The sequence below is a fragment of the Lactuca sativa genome, chromosome 8, assembly GCF_002870075.4.
Source record: "Lactuca sativa cultivar Salinas chromosome 8, Lsat_Salinas_v11, whole genome shotgun sequence".
In the NCBI taxonomy this organism is placed as follows: Eukaryota; Viridiplantae; Streptophyta; class Magnoliopsida; order Asterales; family Asteraceae; genus Lactuca; species Lactuca sativa.
Window position 1 is genome coordinate 234,752,311 of NC_056630.2, and position 26,463 is coordinate 234,778,773.

Consider the following 26,463-nt stretch of genomic DNA (forward strand, 5'->3'; position numbering starts at 1 on the left):
AAATAAATTGTGAGCAAACTAGGTCATAGAGTACTTGAGCACTTTGCAGCAAAGTACACGACAAGATATAAGATATGGATTTGAGGGTGAAGGTAGGAGGTCTGAAAGATGTGGTACTTTCAGAGCCAGTGAGTCCGACGGGGCAGTACTTCAATTGCTCGGTGCTTTCTACTTCTATTCTTTGTATCTTGGAGTTTGATAACCCATTTGATGACTCTTCAAGCCTAGTACTTATTAACGATGTCTTTCTTCCCATTAACCCTCGTTTCTCTTCCATTATGGTAATACTGCCTTTCCAACTACCATCGCTACCCTCTTTCTGTCTCCTGCTATTGACGATGTTAATGATGGTTATGGATCTTACAAATGTTTTTTAGACATTTCGATGAGAAATGGTTAATTAAAGATTGTAAAAATGAACCAAAATATCGTACTACATAATTTCTAGCAGTTTAATGTTTATACGAAGTGCAATATGTTGGAGAAAGGCATTGAAAGATGAATAGAGAACGAGAGTGCAATCAAAGTATTTTTTTACTAATTACATATTTGAAGGTATTTATACACATACATTCCAACAGGTGCAACCCTTTCACAACCTTTGCACCCCTTCATTTTGATGGTTAATAGCTTCTATATTACTAACTAACTTTCCATAAATAAATAACTTATAATTACTAATTTTAACCAGGATTAACTACTACAACATTATTACCAAAATAACCTTAAGTCTAGATTATCATTCAACACAATATGTGTTTAAGATTTAGATAGGAGCCAGAGAAATACAAATTAAGTCTACAACCAAGTCCAAAAAAGTACCTAAAAATCTAATAAATAAATCATGTATTCTTTATTACTATGCCATTAATTCTGGTTTTTTGGTTCTATGAACAGGTGGAAGACAAAAAGGGAGGGAAGCACTGGAAGAGAGTTGAAGTGAATGCGGAAGACCATATCAAAATCCCTTGTTTTCCTGAAGGATTATCACCCGAATCATATGATCATTATTTCAATGATTACCTATCAAAAATGGCGATGGATCCACTACCACAAACGAAGCTACTATGGGAAATTCACATCATCAAGTACCAAACAAGCAATGCGTTTGGAAGCCTTGTGTTCAAGCTTCATCATTCACTTGGTGATGGATACTCTCTTATGTGTGCTCTTCTCTCTTGTCTGCAAAGGGCAGATAATCCTTCTCTACCATTAACATTGCCAATTTTTCGGAACTTTCTCAAGCCAGAAAATGATCCAAAAAGCATAATTAGTGGTGTACCACATGCCCTAAGTTGTGCACTAAACACTGTCATGGATTTTGGTTGGAGCATTATAAAGAGTAGTTTTTTGGAAGATAGACAGAGCCCGATACACTCAGGAAACAAAGGGGGCGAGTTCCATCGCATCAATATAACGACAATCACATTCTCTTTAGATCAAATCAAGCAAATCAACTCATGTCTTCATGTGGTATGTATTACATACTTTCACTACAAGAATAAACATTTACATAGAGGGAAGCTATATGTAACGTCCCAAAAATACGAGCCAAAAATTTCATTTTTAAAACATGTACTTAACAAAACATTTAGTAATAAATCATTCAATGATCATTTCATTTCACAAAAGATGTTGCACGACAGAAAAAATTGTCATAATCATAAAAGTGTCTGAGTACAATTTCCCAGGAAAATATCAGAATGCGGAATACAAGCAGGTGTGTGATGTACCGCTACCGCACCAGCTCCTTCCCCTTCAAAGAAGAGGTACCTGAAACCAAAACTGAAAAATGTAAGCACGAAGCTTAGTGAGTTCCCCCAATATACCACATACCATACAATCACATATCATACATACTGCCGGGCAATTCTGGGGTGCCCGATCTACCCGGTACGGCCATTCTGGGGTGCCGACCTACCCATGTCAAGCCATGCTGGGGTGCTGACCTACCCGTGTCAAGCCATTCTAGGGCGCTGACATACCCATGTCAAGCCATTCTAGGGCGCTGACATACCCATGTCAAGCCATTCTGGGGTGCTGACCTACACGTCGGTCCTAACAACCGACCCTCGGGGACTATTCCCTCCTACTACCACTATCACATATAACATATCATACCAGCATATATCATATCGTCACATACTGTCAGACATATCTGGGGTGTCTGACCTACCCTTCGGTCCTAACAACCGAACTCTACTACTATCACATATAACATATCATCCCTGCATATAACGTATCAGGTAGTACCAAACCTAGATGATATCACAAAGACAATCATCCATCATACAACTCCTACTGGTGTGCCGACATTGTGGCCATAGACCCACCGCTACCGGAAGGTAACTCACCTCGAGATAGCTGCTGATCGGTGTGGAAATTGACTGTCTGCTGCTGCTGCTGCTCCAGAAATCCTCTGGCTATAATTCCTATAAAATACCCAGTCAAATACTGCTAACCGCCTTCAGGGTAAATTGACCACTTACCCTTAACAAGTCAAGTCACAGTCAACTGCCAGTTGACCAGACTCGCGGAGTTGGCTTGCCAACACGCCGAGTCCCTTTCCCTTAGCCTGACCATACATCTGTCTCTACTCGTCGAGTTAAGCATTGACTCGGCGAGTTTTCCTTCTATACCCAAGGCCACTGGTCCTTCATCATACTCGTCGAGTTGTATGAACAACTCGCCGAGTTCATCTTCATCCGAAGAACACTCTAAGCTGTGACTCGCCGAGTTGTATCAACAACTCGCCGAGTTATTCTGGAGACAAGAAGATTGCCTTGAACTCGCCGAGTCATGGCATTGACTCGCCGAGTCACACCCAATGACTCACTACTCCCAACCCGCAAATGCGAAAAAAGGGAAACTCGGGGACTCGCAACTCGACTCGCCGAGTCAGATGAACGACTCGCCGAGTCGGCCACATGCAAAAACTATACACGCGATTCTGCTTGGATCCAGCTCATGCCATTCATAGATCTGGGTTTCTAGGGCATGAATAACACGTAAAGTTTCCAACTTTACGTGTAAATAATCACCAATAAAGGTTTTAGGGCTCAAAGTGCACCAAAAGGGGTAGATCTAGGACTTCCATGCAATATGACTCCATAAAGGCAGTAGATCCAAGCTCCAGGGACTAAATAGTGCCTAGATCTAAAGGCTAACAATTTAATACCACCCATAATGCACAAACAAGCTTGGGGAATGGCCCAAGAAGGACTTTCATGAAGCTAATAGAGACTACAAGCTTGAAAACAGAGGGGAAACGAGCTATACCTCAAGGAAAACGTTGAGATGCTACAAAGATGCTTGGCCTCCTTCTCCTCTTCTTGATCTACACTTCTTCCTCCTCAAAAACTTCAAGAACACACACAAAAACACTTTAATCTCACAAGGAATAAGGGCAAAACGATGTTCGGAGCTCTGAGGGTGAATGGGGGCGAGCTTGGGGTGGAAATGAGGGTTTAAATAGGGTGCAAACCCGTGAAATTTAGGGTTTCATCAGACAGCTGTGACTCGCCGAGTCCAGAATATGGACTCGTCGAGTTGCCAACTTAAACGTGTTCCGGATCCCGTCCCTACTCGGCGAGTCGGACCTGTAACTCGCCGAGTCCAAGGCTAAAAATGAAGAACACTAAGATAAATTTTACGTACCAGAAACCAGGTGCTACAAATCTCCCCCACTTATTTTAGACTTCGTCCTCGAAGTCTGCTGCTCGATCCTGAAACAGCTCGGGGTAATGCTCCATCATTTCTTCCACCGGCTCCCAATTCCACTCGGACCCCTTTCGGTGTTGCCACTGCACCTTCACTAACTCCACCCTCTTGTTCCTTAGATCCTTCGACTTCCGGTCGAGGATTGCGACTGGGCGCTCAATGTAATTCAGGCTGTCATCAACCTGAATATTCTCTAATGGCACCACCGCTGAATCATCCACGAGACACTTCCGTGGCAGGTAGACATGGAAGGTATTTTGTGGATCTGGCTAAGCTCGGCTGACAGATCCAGCCTATATGCCACCTTGCCCACCCGGGCTACAACCCTGGACGGTCCGATGAATCTTGGGCTGAACTTTCCCCGCTTCCTGAATCGAATGACACCTTTCCAAGGCGACACCTTCAGGAGAACCATATCCCCGACCTGGAACTCCAGGTCGGATCGATGTTTGTCAGCGTAACTTTTCTGCCGACTTTGCGCAGTCTGAAGCCTGATCCGAACCTGCTGGATTCTCTCGGTCGTCTTGAGCACCACCTCGGTGCTCCCCATGACCCTTTGGCCAACTTCACCCCAGCATATCAGGTTCCTGCACCTCCGACCGTACAACATCTCGAATGGGGGACGGTAAATACTCGCGTGGTAGCTGTTGTTGTACGAGAACTCAGCCATGGGAAGATAGGTATCCCAGCTACCACCGAAATCTAACATGTATGCCCGCAACATATCCTCCAAAGTCTGGATGGTCCGCTCACTCTGACGATCCGTCTGCGGGTGAAAGGCGGTGCTAAAATGCAGACGAGTGCCCAACTCATCATGAAACCTCTTCCAAAACCTGGAAGTGAACCGCACATCTCGATCTGATATCACTGACACTGGCACCTCGTGTCGCGCCACTATCTCCCTGATGTAGATATCGGCCAACCTTTCGGCGGAGATACTCTCCTGAATTGGAATAAAATGGGGGTTCTTGGTCAATCGATCCATGATGACCCAAATCGAATCCACTCATCGCGCCGTTCGTGGAAGCTTTGTGATAAAATCCATCGTAATATCCTCCCATTTCCATAATGGGATATCGAACGGCTGCATCTTACCGTGCGGTCTCTGATGCTCGGCCTTGACCTTCCTGCAGGTCAAACACCGCTCGACGTACCACGCCACATCCCGCTTCATGCAGGGCCACCAATAGTCTATGTGAAGATCCCGATACATCTTCGTCGCCCCTGGATGAATAGAGAATCGGGATTTGTGCGCTTCCTCCATCAAGATCTGGCGCACGCCTCCATGATACGGCACCCACACCCTACGGTGTAGTGTCAATAACCCCCAGCTATCATAATCGAAGGAGGTGACTTGACCCATTATTCGCTCACTCTTCTAGTGTTCCTCCTTCCTAGCCTCCTGTTGAGCCTCCTGAATCTGCTCCAACAGGGGAGTCACTACAGTCATCCTCATGCAAATATCCCTGATCGGCGCCGCCTTGCAGCTAAGTGCATTGGCCACCGCATTGGCCTTCCCTAGGTGGTAAAGGATCTCACAATCATAATCCTTCACCACGTCCAACCACCGACGCTGCCTCATGTTCAGATTCAGCTGATCCATGAGGTACCTTAAACTCTTGTGTTCCGTGTAAACGGTACATCGAACCCCGTAGAGGTAATGCCGCTAAATCTTGAGGGCGAAAACCAGCGCCCCCAACTCCAAATCATGCGTCGGGTAGTTTGCCTCGTGAGGCTTCAGCTGCCTCGAGACATAAGCAATGACATGCCCCCTCTACATCAATACTGCGCCCAGGCCTGAGATCGACACATCACAATATACCACAAAATCCTCTATGCCCTCGAGCAGGGCTAGGATCGGCGCCTCGCACAATCTCTGCCTCAGAATCTCGACCGCTGCCTGCTGCTCAGGCCCCCAACAAAAGACCATGACTTTCCTAGTCAACCGTGTCAGGGGTACGGCTATCTTGGAGAAATCCTGAATGAACCTCCGATAGTAGCCTCCTAATCGTAGGAAACTCCGAATCTCATATGGAGACTTCAGAACCTCCCACCTCATCACGGCCTCCACCTTGGCTGGGTCTACTTAAATCCTGTTCTGGTTGACGAGGTGCCCAAGGAACCTGCACCTCCCGCAACCAAAACTCACATTTGGAGAACTTGGCATACAAGCTCTCCCTCCTCAGGGTCTCCAAAACCTCTATCAGATGCTCCTCATGTTCCTCCTGTGTCTTGGAATAAAACCAAGATGTCATTAATGAAAACTATCACAGACCGATCCAACATCGGTCTACACACACGGTTCACAAGGTCCATGAACACGGCAGGAGCATTGGTGAGCCCGAACGGCATCACCACGAACTCATAATGGTCGTAACACGTTCGAAACGCGGTCATCTGCACATCCTCCTCTCTGACCCTCATCTGATGATAACCTGAATGCAAATATATCTTGGAGAACCAAGATGCTCCCTGCAACTGATCAAAGAGGTCATCAATCCTCGGGAGTGGGTAACGGTTCTTCACCGTTATCTTATTCAGCTCCCGGTAATCTATACACATCCGGTGCGACCCGTCCTTCTTCTTTACAAACAGGATCGGGGCTCCCAGGGTGAACTGCTCGGTCGAATAAACCCCTTGTCTAGCAGCTCATGCAGCTGCGTAGACAACTCCTGCATCTCGGGAGGAGCCAACTGATAGGGCGCCTTGGCTATTGGAGCCGCACCAGAAAATAGATCGATCCTGAACTCCACCTGGCGCTCCGGAGGTATTCCAGGAAGCTCCTCCGGGAACACATCAGCGTAGTATCGCACCACTGGAACCTCGCTCACCGTCGCCTTAGCCGTCTCCCGGGTATCCATAACATAAGCGACATACCCTGTGCATCCCTACTGAAGGTAGCGCCTAGCTCTCGCTGCTGAACATACTAAAGGCCCACGCTATGGCCTCTCGCCGTAAATCACCAACTCTCCCCCACTCGGGGTCCTGATCCGCACTAGATGCCGTGCACAATCTATCACCGCCCCATTAGGGCTCAACCAATCCATGCCTATAATCACCTTGTTCCCCCGCAACGGGATGGGAACCAAATCCACCAAATAGCGCTCCTCAAATAACCTCAGAACACAATCCCTGAACACTGCTGATGCTCGCACCGACTGATCATCGGAAATCTCTACCTCTAAAGGGCAATCCAACATAGCCGGAGACTCAGTAAACCTCTTGCTAAGTGCAAGGGAAATAAATGATCGGGTGGCACCCGAGTCGAACAACACCTGAACAGGAATACCGTTCACATGGAACGATCCTAATGCATATACACAGAGCACATATCAATAACATAACATCATAAAAATAAAGTAGAGGGAAAGAATCATACCCGTCACCATATCGGGTGCAGCGCGTGCCTCCTCTGCCGTCAGCTGAAACGCCCAGCTCCTCACTACTGGAGCCTCTGCTTTGCCCTGCCGGCCATCAGTAATCCGCAGGGTAGCTGGAGTCGGCGCCTTAACCGGCGCTGATGCTGTCAACTGGGGGCAATTGGCCTTCTTGTGGCCCCTCTGGTTGTAGTGAAAACACAGTAACTCCGATGTCTGAATCACAGGTGCAGGGGCGGAACAATCCCTACTGATATACCCCAACTTGCCGCACCTAAAGCAGCCTGACGATCCCAGTCTACATGCCTCCTCATGAGGCCTACCGCATTTCCGGCAGCGGCTCGGTCCTGACTGGCCTTTCGGCCTACCATCGGATCCCTTGGGCTTCTTCCCCGAAGCCCCTCCTGTCTGTCCCTCCTCTGACTTCCTCTTCCTGATGTGCTCCAGGTCTATCTCCCTCTCCCTCGCCCTGGCGATCATAGAGTCCAGGGTAGGGCAAGCTGAAAAACTGACATGCTCCCGAATATCAGCTCGGAGCATATCATGATAGCGGGTCCTCCTCACATCCTCGTCACCCGCGTACTGGGGCACCAGCAACGCCCTGTCCCAGAACTTGGCGGTGATCTCCGCCACAGTCTCCGTCGTCTGCCTCATATCTAGGAACTCCCTGGCCAACTGCTGAAGCTCGACAGTCGGCGCAAACTCTGCTCTGAACCTGGTCACGAAGTCCGACCAGGTCATAGCCTCGACAACCGAGGCTCCCAACGAGTCATCGGCGGACTCCCAGCAATCCCTAGCTCGATCTCTCAAACATCCTACTGCATACCTCACCTTCGACCCCTCAGGGCAGAAGCTAGTCAACTGTGCAGACTCAATGTCTGCAATCCATCGTCTGGCCGCTATGGGGTCCTTCGCCCCATGAAAATCCGGCGCACCGCTGCCCCGAAAGTCCTCGAAGGACAGCGTGCGAGATCCCGACTGGCCAGATGCCATGTCGCTCCTGAATGCCCGGAGGCAATCCTTCATCAGCTCCAATATCCCTTCCTTGATCGACCCGAAGATGATGGGTGTCGACTCAAGGATGCCTCTGGTGATCTCAGATTCGATGAACTCGCGTAGCCCCTCGTCTATTGGCTCGGAACCTGATCCCGAACACGATCCCTCTCCTATACTGCGTACTGCTGGCCTCGACTGTTGTACCACCATTCTGAAATACAAAAGAAATAACAACGATTAGCGATACTAATACCTCTGGAGGAATCACACCTACTATAAGTTCCCCGGTCTTATCTTGGCATTCCTTGATTCGGGTACGGATCCTTTGCTTTCAGTAGTACAGGCCCATACTACCTTCAACATCTATCCGCACCTTCTCCAAGGACTGCCTTGACTCCACCAGGTCCCTTTCACTACCGCTGATCTCTGTTACTCTTATCCTAGGCTTACCCTAGGAAACCTCTGACTCCACCCAACCCAGTCCTCAACTGCTGAAGGCCTCTTGGTGATGCTAATTAGCTATTACCTGAATACAATCACATGTGATGAGGATCGGATAATCCTTCGAGTAAGGGACTCATCCCTACCACGGTTAGACGCAAACAAGAGCTACGCAATATGGTCAAATCCAACACTCTGACATTATTCAACCCTGATCACATGTGACTTTAACGTATTCACTTACCAGCTAACTCTCATCACTTCAAAGCCCACATAGCACAAAGCAAACAGCATTTGGACATAAAGAAAACAATCTCAAGGAACTCTATCCTTGTAGGGGAAAACTGAGCTAGCATACAATGCTAAACTCGCACTATCAGGCATAACCTAAACAGGCCATCCTACTGCTGTCTACTCAATTCTAGCATGCAACTTTTCACACACTAAAGCACATAAAGCAGGCACATAAGGCATCACTCCTAGATCCTTAGTCCTATTCTAGCATGTTGTTTTTACTGAAACTGATAAGCATAACATAAGCTTGTATGGGTACTTTGGGGAATACTTACTTGAGCTTGGCCGGTCGCGCACATCACACACTTCGTTCTTTCTTAGAACCCTTTACTAGCTTTTTAGAAAACATTTTCTTTTTCCAAAATCTTTTAATCCCTCGATTTGAGTTCAAACACCCCCGAAGGTGTGTTCGAATCCCTCAAACCAGGGCTCTGATACCAACTTGTAACGTCCCAAAAATACGAGCCAAAAATTTCGTTTTTAAAACATGTACTTAGCAAAAGATTTAGGAATAAATCATTCAATGATCATTTCATTTCACAAAAGATGTTGCACGACAGAAAACATTTTCATAATCATAAAAGTGTTAGAGTATAATTTCCCAGGAAAATATCAGAATGCGGAATACAAGCAGGTGTGTGATGTAGCGCACCAGCTCCTTCCCCTTCAAAGAAGAGGTACCTGAAACCAAAACTGAAAACTGTAAGCACGAAGCTTAGTGGGTTCCCCCAATATACCACATACCATACAATCACATATCATACATACTGCCGGGCAATTTTGGGGTGCCCGACCTACCCGGTACGACCATTCTGGGTTGTCGGCCTACCCGTGTCAAGCCATTCTAGGGTGCTGACCTACCCGTGTCAAGCCATTCTGGGGCGCTGACCTACCCATGTCAAGCCATTCTGGGGTGCTGACAAACCCGTCGGTCCTAACAACCGACCCTCGGGGACTATTCCCCTCCTACTACCACTATCACATATAACATATCATACCAGCATATATCATATCGTCACATACTGTCAGACATATCTGGGGTGTCTGACCTACCCTTCGATCCTAACAACCGAACTCTACTACTATCACATATAACATATCATGCCTGCATATAACGTATCAGGTAGTAGCAAACCTAGATGATATCACAAAGACAATCATCCATCATACAACTCCTACTGGTGGGCCGACATTGTGGCCATAGACCCACTGCTACCGAAAGGTAACTCACCTCAAGATAGCTGCTGATCGGTGTGGAAATTGACTGTCTGTTGCTGCTACTGCTCCAGAAATCCTCCGACTATAATTCCCACAAAATACCCAGTCAAATACTGCTAACCGCCTTCAGGGTAAATTGACCATTTACCCTTAACAAGTCAAGTCACACTCAACTGCCAGTTGACCAGACTCGCGGAGTTGGCTTGCCAACACGCCGAGTCCCTTTCCCTTAGTCTGACCATAGATCCGTCTCTACTCGTCGAGTTAAGCATTGACTCGACGAGTTTTCCTTCTATACCCAAGGCCACTGGTCCTTCATCCTACTCGCCGAGTTGTATGAACAACTCACCGAGTTCATCTTCATCCGAAGAACACTCTAAGCTGTGACTCGCCGAGTTGTTCTTGAGACAAGAAGATTGCCTTGAACTCGCCGAGTCATGGCATTGACTCGCCGAGTGACTTCATGAGTGAGTCTGGCTTCCGACTCACTAAGTCACACCCAATGACTCACTACTCCCAACCCGCAAATGAGAAAAAAGGGAAACTTGGGGACTCGCAACTTGCCTCGCCGAGTCGGCCACATGCAAAAACTATACACGCGATTCTGCTTGGATCCAGCTCATGCCATTCATAGATCTGGGTTTCTAGGGCATGAATAACATGTAAAGTTTCCAACTTTACGTGTAAATAATCACCAATAAAGGTTTTAGGGCTCAAAGTGCACCAAAAGGGGTAGATCTAGGACTTCCATGCAATATGACTCCATAAAAGCAGTAGATCCAAGCTCCAGGGACTAAATAGTGCCTAGATCTAAAGGCTAACAACTTAATATGACCCACAATGCACAAACAAGCTTGGGGAATGGCCCAAGAAGGACTTTCATGAAGCTAATAGAGACTACAAGCTTGAAAACAGAGGGGAAATGAGCTATACCTCAAGGAAAATGTTGAGATGCCACAAAGATGCTTGGCCTCCTTCTCCTCTTCTTGATCTACACTTATTCCTCCTCAAAAACTTCAAGAACACACACAAAAACACTTTAATCTCACAAGGAATAAGGGCAAAACGATGTTGGGAGCTCTGAGGGTGAATGGGTGCAAGCTTGGGGCGGAAATGAGGGTTTAAATAGGGTGCGAACCCTTGAAATTTTGGGTTTCATCAGACAGCTGTGACTCGCCGAGTCCAGAATATGGACTCGCCGAGTTGCCAACTTAAACGTGTTCCGGATCCCGTCCCTACTCGGCGATTCGGACCTGCAACTCGCCGAGTCCAATGCTAAAAATGAAGAACACTAAGATAAATTTTACGTACCAGAAACCAGGTGCTACACTATAATGACGAAAAATATCGTCCTACAGAACAAAAAAAAGTAGGAATGACACATCGTCGCTATAGGGTCGGCAAATGAACTTTGACTTTTAAAGCGAAAGCAATGATAAATCGTCTCTATTAGTTACGCAAGAACGACAAAAGAAAATTTACGGGTATCCAAAAAGTAGTAGAGACAACATATCATCCAAAAATTAAATAAAATTGAATATATATATATATATATATATATATATATATATATATATATATATATATATATATATATATAAACACAAACACACACACATATTTTTAATGTATTTAACTGGAAAATAAAAGACAATGTTGTTTTATATAAGGGTGTAGGGACGATAAGTTGTCCCCATAGGGTATAGACACAACAAAATAGAAGAAATCCCATTTCCCCCTTTAATCGATATAGCCATCGGTTCTCACTCTCCCTCGTACTCTTAGAAGATTTATTTCTCGCCTGTACCACGACGTTGACCACGTAACCTCCATCTCCCTTGCTCCTCCGTCTACTCCTTCAACCACAAAACTTTTTTTTTGAATTTTTTTATGAAAAGTCGCATGTTTTTAAATAAATATGCTGATTTTTTTTAAATATATATATTTTTAATTTTTTTAAAAAAAAAGTCTATTTTTTGTTTTTTTTAAATGAATTCTTAAAAAAAACCTGCGATTTGTTTATAAAAAAATTTAAAAAAAAAAAATTTTTGTAGTCTCTAAGTATTCTTTTATGTATTTTTATAATTTTTAGGGTTTTTTTGTTTTCCAAATAACTATTCCCTATATATATATATATATATATATATATATATATATATATATATATATATATATATATATATATATATATATATATACTTTTTAAAAAGTCAACCAATAATTAACTACTTATAATCAGCTTTTCCGGAAAACAATGCAATTTCAGCCAATAAAAATATTTAAAAAATTAATAAGGGTGTCCACATTGCAATATGGGGTGTCTTTTTAGCCATCTCATATATATATATATATATATATATATATATATATATATATATATATATATATATATATATATATATATATATATATATATATATCCCTATTCTAATAAAAGAATATATTTAATCTCCTATTTAAAAGTATCATATAATTAGAACCACTCATTAATGTTATATATCACTTATCATTATACTTGTCAACCTATTAATTATTCATTTTAAATTTCAAATTTCAAATTTTCACGCTAATTAAATTAAATTAATAATTGATTATCGATTTTAAATTTTCTCACCTAATTATATTAAATTAATAATTGATTCTTTATTTTAAATTTTAAATTTTAAATTTTCTCACTCTAATTATATTAAATTAATAGTAAGATTAGATTGAAAAATAAAATAAAATTAATATATATTATAAAATGATATAACATTACATATTTATTTAAAACCAACCGCATCATTTTTTTCCTATTTAAATAATAGTCTTTTTAATTAAGACAATGACCAAACACGTAACAAAAACAAACAGTAGGGACCAAGTGCGTCACAAAAACAAATAGTACGGACATTCCGAGTTAAATAAATAAGTTAGGGACCAAGCATGCAAATCACCTGAAATCATAAGGACCATTCGTGTAATTTACTCTCTCTCTCTCTCTCTCTCTCTCTCTCTCTCTATATATATATATATATATATATATATATATATATATATATATATATATATATATATATATATATATATATATATATATATATATATAGAGGTTCAAATGAAAAAAATGAAACATAACATATAATTATTCATATATTCATTCTTTTCACTCTTCTATTATCTTATGTGTTATATATATATATATATATATATATATATATATATATATATATATATATATATATATACACATGCATAGAGAGAGAGAGATATTGAGAAAATAAAAAATGTTGAGAATGGAGAAATCATTCTCAGCCACTAATTTAATTTAATCATAAAAAGACACAGTGGCAAACTTGTAAATATGTTAATAACCTCCAATTTCAAATATGTTACTATAGAGAATTTGATAACAGTTCGTTCATCATCAAAGCTTCTCCTCTAACCTTCAACAATTATCCAAATTTCTTCAACTAAACCATCATCAATGTCATCCAATGTTCATCAGTCATAGATATTCGTGGTTGGGAGGTTCGCCGTTCAAGACAAATTCGTAAACCAAATTCATCAATTTCATCGATTTCTTTATTGAATACTCCGAATGTTCGTAGCTTGCAAGCATTTGTAAAGTTCATAACGGATTTGGAACTGGAATTTCTCAGATTTGAAAACGAACTCAGATGGAATCAGAATTTCATCGTTGTTCATGAAATTGGAATCGAAATTCTGAACTTGCAGTCACAGTCGACATTGAAGGACTCAGAATCTGTACTCATAGGTTCCCAATCAGATTTTCGGAAATCAAAATCAAAATGAGAAATCGATCAGAAATAGGATGTCGCATCTGAAGTCGAAATTGAAAGTATATGATGATTAGGAAATGATAACTTGAATCGGAAGTATCATGTTTTTAACATTTTTAAAATAGTTAACTTGTATGCACTCCAACTGTTTGATGAAATGCAGAAACTAAACACGTTATATAAACATATGAATATGTTTTCTCACCTAAATCAGTATATGATTACTAAAAACATAAAACAAACATCCAAGTCTGTATGTCATTCATATGTGATTAACATATAAAAATTATATATATTTGTGAAAACACCTTCTAATATTCATAAGTGAATATATTCACAAGTGAATATACCTTGTAATATTCATATGTGAATATATTGTGTGATATTCATAAGTTAATATATCATCTAATACTCACAAGTGAATATACTATGTAATATTCACATATGATATACCATGTAATACTATGTAATATTCACATATGAAAATATCATTTAATATTCATAAGTGATATATCATCTAATATTCACAAGTGAATATATTATGTTTATATTTACAAGTGAATGTATCATCTAATATTTAAATATCAATATACTATATTTATAATATGATATATTCATATATGAATGATACTTAAATTGTAAAAAAATTAATCATACTTTTTATTAATAAGTTAATAACGAATGTACTGTAATAAAACCTAATTCATTTTTATTCACTTATGAATAACGATAGCTGAAAATATAAAAAAACATTTATTATTTTATCTTAAAACTATATCAATATGGATGTTTATTTGTAGATAATAAAAAATCATGACTTTTGGTATATTTAAAATCATTTTTCGATAAAAATAGTTTTTTAAAAAATAAAAAAAAAATGAGAAAAACTATGTTTTTGTATATATATTAAGATAATGATTAGCATAATTTAAGAAAATATGTTTTGTTGAAAAGAACAATGTATTCATTTCTCATTTCCGCTGGTACGACAGAGGTTTTGTGGCAAAAATAAATGAGTAGCTGAGAATGATTCCCTATTCTCAATCTTTTTTTTTCTCAATTGAACCTTCCTCTCTCTCTCTCTCTCTCTCTATATATATATATATATATATATATATATATATATATATATATATATATATATAACACAATTATTTTCTTAAAATAACAAAAATAATTATTCGAGAACCAATCATACATGCACACAATAGATAGTAGAACATTTGAACATAACTCTTTCTCTCTCTTTTTCTCTCTCTCTCTCTCTCTCTCTTTATATATATATATATATATATATATATATATATATATATATATATATATATATATATATATATATATATATATATATATATATATATATATATATATATATATATATATATAATTTTTTTAGTTTCCTAACAAATCAATAAAAAAACTTGTGAAAACATAGCTTCTTATTTTAGACATTTATATATGTATACACTACAAGGAAAAATGGTATTAGCGGCAACAAAAGTCGCCGCTAATAGCTTTACCGATGACACGTCGCCGCTATTAAGTCGCCGCTACTGTCTTGTCGGTATTGATCAAAAAGTCGTCGCTAGTGCTCACTGTCGCCGGTAATGATGATGTCGCCGCTAATCTACGTGTCGCCGCTAATACTCATGTCGCCGCTAATGCCCAATGTCATCACTAATAGTGTCGTCGCTATTGCCTTTTTTATGTTTTTTTAAAAGCAACCATTTTTTATTGTCCAAAAACCGATACATAATAACGTTAAATGCATAAAAACCGATACGTTAAATGCAGAAAAACGATTACATAACATCGAAGTTTTCTAATACTATACATAGACCAAAATAAATAACAAAATTCTTATAAATTTATATCATACTACAATCTCTAATAAAAGATAAATTTAATACGACGTGGCATCATCCCCATCACCGTTGTTCCCTCCTATAAGTTCCACAGTAAACTTCGGATTGTTTTTCCCGCCACTTATTAACTTAAACCAAACGTAAAATTTTTGAATTAATAAACCACCTAACTAACATTAACCTTTTAAGTTAAACCAACAATCAAACCAAAAATTAATAATTACCAATTTATCTACAAATACACATTACATAGGAACTATTATAGTAATTTACTTTAAATAACATTTTCAATAATAGCGTCCTACTTGTTTTTTGTTTCTTTTTTCCATTATTACATTGTACTTTACACATTATATACACTACACTTCAAAATTGCATTCAAATACACACATACATACATTATACACAAATATATACTTTTTATACACATAAAACAACCATTAACACACTCCAAATTGCATATAAATACACACATACATACATTATACACAAATATATAGTTTTTATACACATAAAAGAACTATCAACACACTCCAAATTGCACATAAATACACACATACATACATTATACACAAATATACATACTTTTTATGCACATAAAACAACTATGAACACAATCCAAATTGCATACAAACACATACATACATACATATATACATACATACATACATATATACATACATTATACACATATACGTATTTTTTTACACACACATATATGAAATACACACAATTTTCACACACATATACATGAAATACATACACATATAACATATTTCACACACATATATAAAATACACACATATATACAAAATACACACACAAATGCACACATATAAAACAAATTACAAAAAAATGCACCTGTGGTTCCCAAAACTTTTCCCACTTTCGACTGGAATCTTTGGTGCTGCAACAATGGTGGTGGTAGTTGATGCAGGTGACAGCAACTGACGACGGTAGTGATGGTGACCATAGAGGAAAAGAGATTTTTGAAAACAAAAATGCAATTAATCACAAACTCTTACGGAAATCGACATTAAAGTAGAAAGAAAGGAAGAGATGAGGAAGGAAACACGAACCTAGGAGAAGGAAATCAACAACAGCAATAGTGCTGGTGGCCGGAGAGGGGAAGTTTTCGGTGCCTAGCGGTATCTCTTCTACTATATGTTGTTAAATGAGGGAGAATCGTTGGAGGAAAGGAGAATTTTCGGAGAAAATGTTGGAACAAAATGAGAGAAGATTGAAGCAGAAAGAGGAAGCAAGTAGGAGTAATCTGCGTCGACTTTTAGCGGCGACACCCAATAGCGGCGACAAAAGAATCAATATCAGTGACATCCAACCTTTAGCGGCGGCATACAAAGAGGGAAAAAAAGGCGTAATTTTTTTGACCTTTAGCGGCTACAATTTAGATCTTTAGGGGTGACATATTGTCGCCAGTATTGGTTTTGTGCGTTCCACGAGTTTCGTAGCCATTTGATTAGAAAAATGATCAAACGGTAGATGTTCACCAGAACGTGAAAACGGTTTTCGAAAAGTCGCCGCTATTAGTGTCGCCGGTAATGGCTGCATTTCTTGTAGTGATATCGTTATACAACTAGGCTCAAATATGGATAACATTTATTTTGCGAACGTGTGTGGCTGGTGTTATTCTATAAGAATGACTAGAGAATAAGTTGTTTACTAATCTAAATATGTTGAACCTTACATAATATCGTCATTATCATTCATTCTCATTAATTATTTTTAACTTTTGTTATCATACATTGTTTTTTACTAATTTTTATTTTTACAGAATACGATTATAATGAATACATTCTGACAGAATGAGAATCATAAAAAAAAATCTATAATACTATCTTAGACGATTTAATTTGTGAGAAAATTTGATAATGACAATAGTTACATAAATTTAAACATATTCATATTACCAAACAATTTATTTTCTTTGTCATTATCATAGAATACTGATGTAAACACGTTCGTACAATAAATGTCAATTCATATTCAAACCTAGCCCATCAGTATATCACTAAAGATATATATTAATGTATTCATAATTTAATAGAAAATTATGATGAGTAAAGTGTAAATTTTGTTAAATAACAGTTTGTTTTAAAAGTTATCTGGATACTGGAAATTATAGTCCAATATAAAAAGTTATTAGTATTTATATATTTGATTATCTTTATCTTTATAAATAATAAACAACTATTTGAAAACAAAAAGAAAATGATGTTATTAAACCATGAATGATCGGTTTTCATTGTTTGTAATATTTTTACGGTTTTTATTATACCTTGTTATTTAAACATCTTTCGAATAAAATATGTAGTTAACATGATGATAGTAGATATTTTTTAAGCTATGTATTGTTTTCAGCTAGTTACTTTGTCTCATCCTTCTCAATAATAGAAAAATATATATTGTTACACAGACAATAAATGATGTAATATGCGGAATGATTTTTCTGGGGACAAGATTATACATGGATGTAACGAGTGAAGAAGAAAAAAATAAAAGGTCAACAGCCTTGGTGTTACTTAACACAAGATATATTGATGGTTTCAAGTCTCTCAATGAGATGTGTCAGAATCAGGAAGCTAAAAGTCTATGGGGAAACCAATTTGCTTTCTTGCATATTTCATTGCCACAACTTCACCAGTGTGACGAGTCCTTGAAACCCATCAAATTTGTTCAGGAAATACATAGTATCATCAAAAGGAAGAGAAACTCAGCTGCTGTTTATCTCACTGGAATGCTACTAGAATTTATTAGAAAATATATTGGTGTAGAGGTATGTCTATGTAGTTAGTTCTCAGGTGCATTCTTATATTTCTCTATCTGTATCTAAATTGTTTTGAAATGGCATGGGTAATCCACGTAAAGGCTGCAGCTCAATATGTTCACAACACATTAAGGAATTCAAGCATGGCAGTGACAAATATGATCGGACCAGTTGAAAAGATGACACTTTCTAATCAACCTGTTAAAGGCTTGTATTTTATGGTCGTCAATTCCCCAAAGGTATGATCAATTTTTGCTATTCTATATATAATCTCTATTCCAATTAACTGATAAAGCTAGGGTTTTGGATACAGGCTCCGCAGAGTCTAGTGGTGACGGTAATGAGTTACATGGACCAGTTGAGGGTAACTATAGGAACTGAGATCGGTCTCATAGATCCTATGAAGTTTCGTACATGCACTGAGAAAGCTTTCAGCATGATATTTGATGCTGCAGTGAAGTCTAAATGACATGAAAGTGATTTCAATCAGTGATATCCGTAAATTTTAAACGTCACTTCATGAAAAATGTGGATCTTCATTACAAATTATCTCATTGGATGACGTCGCCTATACATAAATAACGGGACGGTGATGTTTGGATTGTTTATTTATGTGATTATGACGTAATTATCTTGTTAATCTTGTTACAATCTTTATTGCTAAATCCTCATATAATTTGCATTGTTGCTTTTGTAATCATTGATAAATGTTTATTTGAAAGTTTTATTGAAATAATTTGGTTATCGCGTGTGTATAAGGATTATGCATAACTATTTGAAAATTAACTTTTAAACATAGATGCATAGTGACAATAAGTGCTTGCTATACATACAATTTTAATTGTGTGAAACCTGTGTATTATACGGGTTGATTCAAAAAAATTAAAAATTAAAATGTAAACCTTTAACAATTTTTAAAATAAATATTCAAAATAAATAAAATAAAAAACATATTTATTGCAATTTACAATCATATTTATTACAATTAATAGTTTACATATATAACTATAAATATTATATGACTTTTTAATTTTTAAAATTGAAAAAAAACAAAAAACTAACATGTAGATATTATTTATTTTAAAAATGTCACAAAATTACAAATATCAAAACTCATGAGAGTTTGACACGTGGCGAAATTGATCTTTATTTATTAGAATATATTATACATATCGCCGCAACAATGACTGTAATTGCAACAAATAATATTATTTTTTCTTTTAAGTTTCCCAACCATCCGTAGTGTTTCATTTTATAAATAATGTTAACGGTAGTGTATTAGAATATTCCTTTATTGTTAGTAAAGATTCTCCATTCCTATATAAATAAAGAGGAAAACTAAGTCATTTAGTATGCACCTTACAAAATTACAAAATATAGTCTTCTAGGTAGAAATGTGAATGAGATCTCTCCCATGAACAGTTCTAATTTTATACTGATATTTTTTTTATATGTATTCGAATGGTACATATAAGAAGAAGTAATTAATAAAATATTAATTATAAGAAATACTACAGTAATTAAATATAATATTATCGTAATTAAATGAAAAATACATTAATTATAAAGAATATTATTTATAATTAATATTTATCATATTTAATTATGATGATATTCTTCATAATTAATATTTCAATTAGTACTTCTTATATTTGTCTTTATGCCACATATTACATAGAGACATGGTATCATTCAAAAATCAAAAAAGAACATAATTTTATAAAAGATTAAACAAATTCAAATTTCGAAACCTTAGCAGATAAGGCGTATTCGGAAAAAATAAGTTGACATACTATAACTATTTGTTTGTTAAACCATAAAAAATAGTTTATTGTAGCTTAAACTAGTTTATATGCTAGATTTTGATAAACTATTTTGAAATAGATTTTGTGAAACTTATGGAGTTTTTTAAAATATATATCAAATATGCCTTTAATTATATGAAATGCTATTTATGTCAATTACATGATAATCTATCTGATGAACTACTTTTTACAAAACAGTATTAATTCATTAGTTAGCTTATCAGCTACCAATTAACTTTTTAGTTACTCTACCAAACAAAACACAAATTTGCAACTTTCCATAATACCAAAAATATATAGGTAACGAGTAGCATGTGGATTGTCAAGAAAGGCCAAGAGTCTAGGGACCATTTTGTAATTTTAGGGATGTAATGAAACGAACAAACAAGATGGAAGTATATTTGTGTGAAATCATTTAACTTTAAAGGATAAAACAACATACACAGACATATATATATATATATATATATATATATATATATATATATATATATATATATATATATATATATATATATATATATATATATATATATATATATATATATATATATATATATAAAAGGCTAAGTTAAATATGTATGATATCTAATGTGAATACATTCAACCTTACATAACTATTGTCATTATTATGTATTCTCACTAATGTTTTTTTTTTTTTTATTTTTGTTCTCATGTATCGGTTTTCACTGAATTTAATTTATTCTTACAGAATACGCTTATCAACAACACATTCTGAATGAGAATCATAAAAAAAAGTCTATAATACTATTATAGACAATATAATTAGTAAGAATATGATAATGACAATAGTGATGTGAGGTTGAATACATTCATATTATCAAACAACATATTTTCATAGTTATTCTCACATAATATCATTATCCACAAGTCCATGTAATAGATGTTCATCCGCATTTAAACCTCGCCTTATATATATATATATATATATATATATATATATATATATATATATATATATATATATATATATATACATATATATATATATATATATATATATATATATATATATATATATATATATTGGCGTTGGTGTCAAATCCAATAACTAAATTGATATATATAATTAAAACACAAAGTCCTTTTGGGTTTCCCTAATAACCAAAATAGTTTGAAATGATATTAGGAGAGAGAGAGAGAGAGAGAGAGAGAGAGAGAGAGAGAGAGAGAAAAAAAACTAATTTGTTAATATATTATGTGATTAATATATTAATTTCAAATAGATAACTAATATGCTAATTTGTTATGTGATTAATAAATTAACATGAGGTTAATAGTTAACTAATTGATTTGTTAATTTATATGGTTAAGAAATTAATAAAAAACCATGTAAAATTAATTAATTATTAATCATAATTAATTTGGAATTAAATAGAATTTACTAAAGGTGCAATGGGGTGAATTGTAATTGTGTAATAATTGAACAAAAGAAGCAATTCTAGAATCATCCAAGGGGTGAATGACATTGGGAGTCTTTCTAGGGTTTTCATAAGCCGCCTGGTTGAATAAAAGGAAATGATTTGAATTAGGATTAAATCTACACTAGTACAAATGACCTACGGTTACACTTTCCGAAAAACAGCGTGTGACACTTTTTATTAAAAGTGTGGCGAAAGGTCACTAAAAAAATTTAGAGAATGTTTTTGGATACATTTAAATTTGTTTGTGTGGCCATTTTATAGACAATCAAAACTTTAACCACGCTTAATTATACCAAATGTGACAAATATTAGTCACACTCGAACACTGAGGCCATAGGTCACAATCATCGATAGGTATCGATTAAGATTGTCATGTTTTTTTTATGAGAGACAATAGATAAAAGTATCGTCACATAAGTAAGTTATTTGTATCTCTAAAACATGGTGCCATTTTAGCCACATAACAGACAAAGTAGCTAAAATGTGATACATATGGTCACACTAAATATTTGTCTATCCATAGGGCGGTTCTGTACTAGTTGTAGTTAGTTAACGCAAGAAAATAAAACAAGTTAGTATTGGTTACTTATGGTCATGTACTTTTTATTTTGTGTGTCAAAATATTATGAATTGACTTTAAAAAGAAACAAATAGTGTGTGTAGATAACATTTAGTTACGATTACAGCTATTATATGTGTCTATATATAATATAGTTATAAAAGAACAAATAATGTCTTATCGGTATAATTAGGGGTCGTTCATTGAATATCTTACTTATGGTCATGTACCTTTTATTTTGTGTATCAAAATATTATGAATTTACTTTAAAAAGAAACAAATAGTGTGTGTAGGGGTAGTATTTAGTGACGATTACTGCTATTATATGTGTCTATATGTAAATATAGTTATAAAAGAACAATAATGTCTTATTGGAATAATTAGGGGTCATTCATTGAATATGTTAGTTATGGTCATGTAGCTTTTATTATGTGTGTTAAAATATTATGAATTGGCTTTCAAAAGAAACAAATAGTGTGTGTCTAGGTAGCATTTAGTTACAATTATAGCAATTATATGTGTCTATATGTAAAAATATTTATAAAAGAACAGTAATGTTGTATTGAATAAGAACTATAAAAAAGGACCAAATTGCACTTTTTGTTATGAATTCTTTTAATTGCACCAGATCATACACCATTAAAAATGAAAAGAATAACTTATTTTAACAGAATAGTATGATAAATAAATGAAATAATTACAACTTAATTTGTTTAACATTGCATAACGAAAGTACATTGCTATAACATGCAGTTTATGTTATAACATGTCATCCACCATTACAGTAAAAAACTAAAAAAAATAACTTTGAGTTATAAAAATATTACAACATAATAGTTTGATGGTATAAAATGTTAAAAAGATTTTAAGGAAAGTACATCGTCATTTTTTTGGCATTTTCTTATTCTCCACATAACGATATGCTGAAGGTTTGACATTTCCTTCTACAAACAAAAATAAAGATCATTAAATGTTAAAAGAAGGAAAAATATTATCGCTACAAATGTAATTCATGACATTAAGAAACACATACCGTACATATAAGAATACCATAACAATCAGTGCGAAAATAATCATTTTCCTTCTGCAAGTCGAGTGTGTCTACACGTGACAATATGTTATCATTATGAGGAACTACAGTACTAAATTCTTCATCTACATCTTCATATGTATCTCTGTAATATTTGGGAGGTGTCTTAAATAAAATAGACATTTTTTGATCGAGCGGGTCTATGACGTAAAATACTTGTTGTGCTTGTGAGGCCAATATGAAGGGATCACCTTTATGTCCTAATCTTTTTAGTTCAACTAGTGTGTAACCCAATTTATCCCTTTTTACCCCATTTCTATTGTCAACCCAATCACACATGAAAGTTGGAATTCGTTTAAAATGATAATCTAGCACACATATCTCTTGTAAAACATCATAATAAGTGTTTTTGGCATATGTTACAGCTTCTTTATTGATGTGTGTGTTAGTTGCAACGACACTAACCCCACTGTTTTGGTAAACATTACCTTCACGAGATTTTGTACGAAAAGCATATCCATTGATAGCATATAGATCGTATTTAATAATATTCTTATTGGGTCCATGTGAAATCCATCTCATTGTCTCTGTTAAACTTTCTCTACACCCGTAACTCTCTCTCTCTCTCTCTACCTGAATTGTAATTAGATTATGAATTTAAGATATAAAGAAATACACAACAAATAAAACAACATATATGAAAAGAATATACCTCCTTTCGTAACCAATGACCAAATGTATTATTGTGCTCTTGCTCTTGACGTGCCTTTCGTTTAGTAGGGTGTTGATGTTGCAAAAATTCCATGTGGCGTCTATCAATACGTTAATATTAATATTATGGAAAAAAAAAGCATACATGTAAAAAAAACATACTTTATATAGGGAGTGCTTCAGATGTATTTTGCAATACAAAGAAACGTGCTTTGTTGAATAGTTCTGCAGAAACTTCTACCGATTTAGCAGATGATAGAGGAGTCTCGTCCGTAATAGAACCACTATCTTCACCTTTATTAATTCCACATTTGTTATGATTGTCAGGTGGAATACCAACAACATCCATCTTTTTAAGGAATGCACTAAAAAACTCAATCGTCTCTTCTGCAACATTCTCTTCTGCAATGCATCCTTCTAGTCTATTTTGTTTCGCACGTGCCCCTTAATAACCTTCATAAACCTTTTGAACGGGTACATCCATCTAAAGAATATTGGACTGCATAATTTTACTTACCTAGTTAGATGAATGGTTAAATGAATCATCACATCAAAAAATGATGGTGGAAAGTGTTTCTCAAGAAGGCACAAGGTTACACATAACACCTCTTCCAACTTATCGAGCTCATCCAGTTTGATTTCTTTGCTACATATTGTTTTGAAAAAGAAACAAAACCTTGTAGTAGCAACTCTGGTAGGTGGATGCATAATATATCGAATTGCCATGGGTAAAAACTATTGCATGAGCATGTGATAGTCGTGTGATTTTAGTCAGAACAACTTCCTATCCTTCAGACTCACCAAACTAGAAAAATTAGAGCAATACCCTTGAGGAACCCTTAAGTTGTATAAAGTCTCACATAATTTGTCTTTTTCCTCTTTTGTCAATGTACAACTTGTAGCTGGAAGTGTTGTGTTGCTCCCTTCTATCTTAGGATGCAACTCTGGTTTTATACCATAATGAACCCAATCCAATCGAGCTTGATAACCATCTTTCATCTTCCCGAGAACGTTCAATACCATTCTGGTTAAACTCTTGCCCACGTTCTTCTCGACATGCATAAAATCTATACAATGTGGAACCAAATTGTCGCGCCAATACCTTAGCTGTCTATACCATATATTGAATTTCTTCCAGTATGTATTATTTTCCTGCCGCACATCTGAAGTACCCTCTTGGTGTGATTTTCTCTTTTTTTATTAATCTTCCCACCTTTTCCAGTTGTATATTGTTGGATTTCTGTTTCCTTGCCCTTAGACACATTTCCCTGTTTATTAATTATAAATTTGACTCTGTTATATATTTCCTACCCATTCATAGGTTCTGGAGAGGGTGAGAACTCCTTTTGTCCATTGAATGCCTTTTTTGTCTTCTGAACGGGTGATCATACGGTATAAATCTTCTATGACCAGCATAACTCTGCTTATTGGATTCAGGGAGTCTAATGTAGTGTGTTTCTTCTCCATACACAACACAACCTTGAAATCCGTTATATGGACAAGCACTTAATGTACCTAGAGCAAGATAATCATTAATAGTCCATAACACAACTGCACGAAGTTTAAACTGCTCCTGTGTATATGTTTCAACTCCAATATCAAATAATAATTGCAGATCATCAATAAAAGGTGCTACAAGCACATCAATATCGTTTCCTCGTGTTCCCGAAATCAATAACGAAAGCATGATGAACTTTCTCTTCATACACAACGATGGTGGAAGGCTGTAAATGACAGTTAAAATAGGCCACACACTATGATTCCTATTACCTCCGTTCACATCGACCCCGTCATCCAAAATGCCTAGTCGCAAATTTCTTGGTTCGCTAGCAAAGTCAGGATATTTGTGATCAATGGCAGCCCATGGTGGTAAATCAGTTGGGTCACTTAAAACACCAATATCCACATTTCTGTCTGTTGCGTGCCATGTTAAATCTTTTTCAGTCTTCTTAGATGGAAAAAGTCGTTTCAAGCGCGGAATAATTGGAAAGTACCACAAAAATTTTGCAGGAATATTCTTGTAATTTTTTTTTCATTGACCTTCCATCTTGATTTACCACAAGTAGGACATGCTACCATGTCTGTGTATTCATTTATGTAAAATATATAGTTGTTGACACATGCATGTATCTTAGTATACCTTGAACCCATTGCCTTGGATGCTTTTTTTGGCCTCGTATGTACTACTGTACATTTCGTTTCCTTCTGGTAACATATTTTTGATCAAAACTAATAATTTTGTAAAGCACATATCTGATACTCCATACTTACTCTTCAATTTGAGTAGTTGTATGATTGAAGATAATTTTGTGAAATTATGGCACCCTTTATATAGGGGCTTCTCGGCATTTCTATCAGTTCCTTTAAACTTCTCAAAGTTCCCACTAAAATTTTCTTCTACAACTTCAACCATCTCTACTGTTTCTGCAACATCT

General features: G+C 36.4%; 1 protein-coding gene across 1 annotated transcript; it reads left to right on the top strand.

Annotated features, from left to right (window-relative positions):
* Positions 1-18: 18 nt before the first annotated feature.
* Positions 19-19,138, top strand: LOC111906456 (wax ester synthase/diacylglycerol acyltransferase 4). The gene is made up of 5 exons (XM_052766845.1): positions 19-281; positions 898-1,473; positions 18,128-18,487; positions 18,580-18,717; positions 18,792-19,138. The coding sequence occupies exons 1-5, from the start codon at positions 75-77 to the stop codon at positions 18,945-18,947; spliced, it is 1,437 nt and encodes a 478-aa protein (XP_052622805.1). The 5' UTR covers positions 19-74; the 3' UTR covers positions 18,948-19,138.
* The last annotated feature ends 7,325 nt before the right edge of the window (positions 19,139-26,463 follow it).

Coding starts and splice junctions, on each gene's coding strand:
- LOC111906456 (XM_052766845.1), top strand. CDS start 75: ATGGATTTGAGGGTGAAGGTAGGAGGTCTGAAAGATGTGGTACTTTCA. Junction 282..897: donor CTCGTTTCTCTTCCATTATG/GTAATACTGCCT, acceptor TTCTATGAACAG/GTGGAAGACAAAAAGGGAGG. Junction 1,474..18,127: donor TCAACTCATGTCTTCATGTG/GTATGTATTACA, acceptor ATTGTTACACAG/ACAATAAATGATGTAATATG.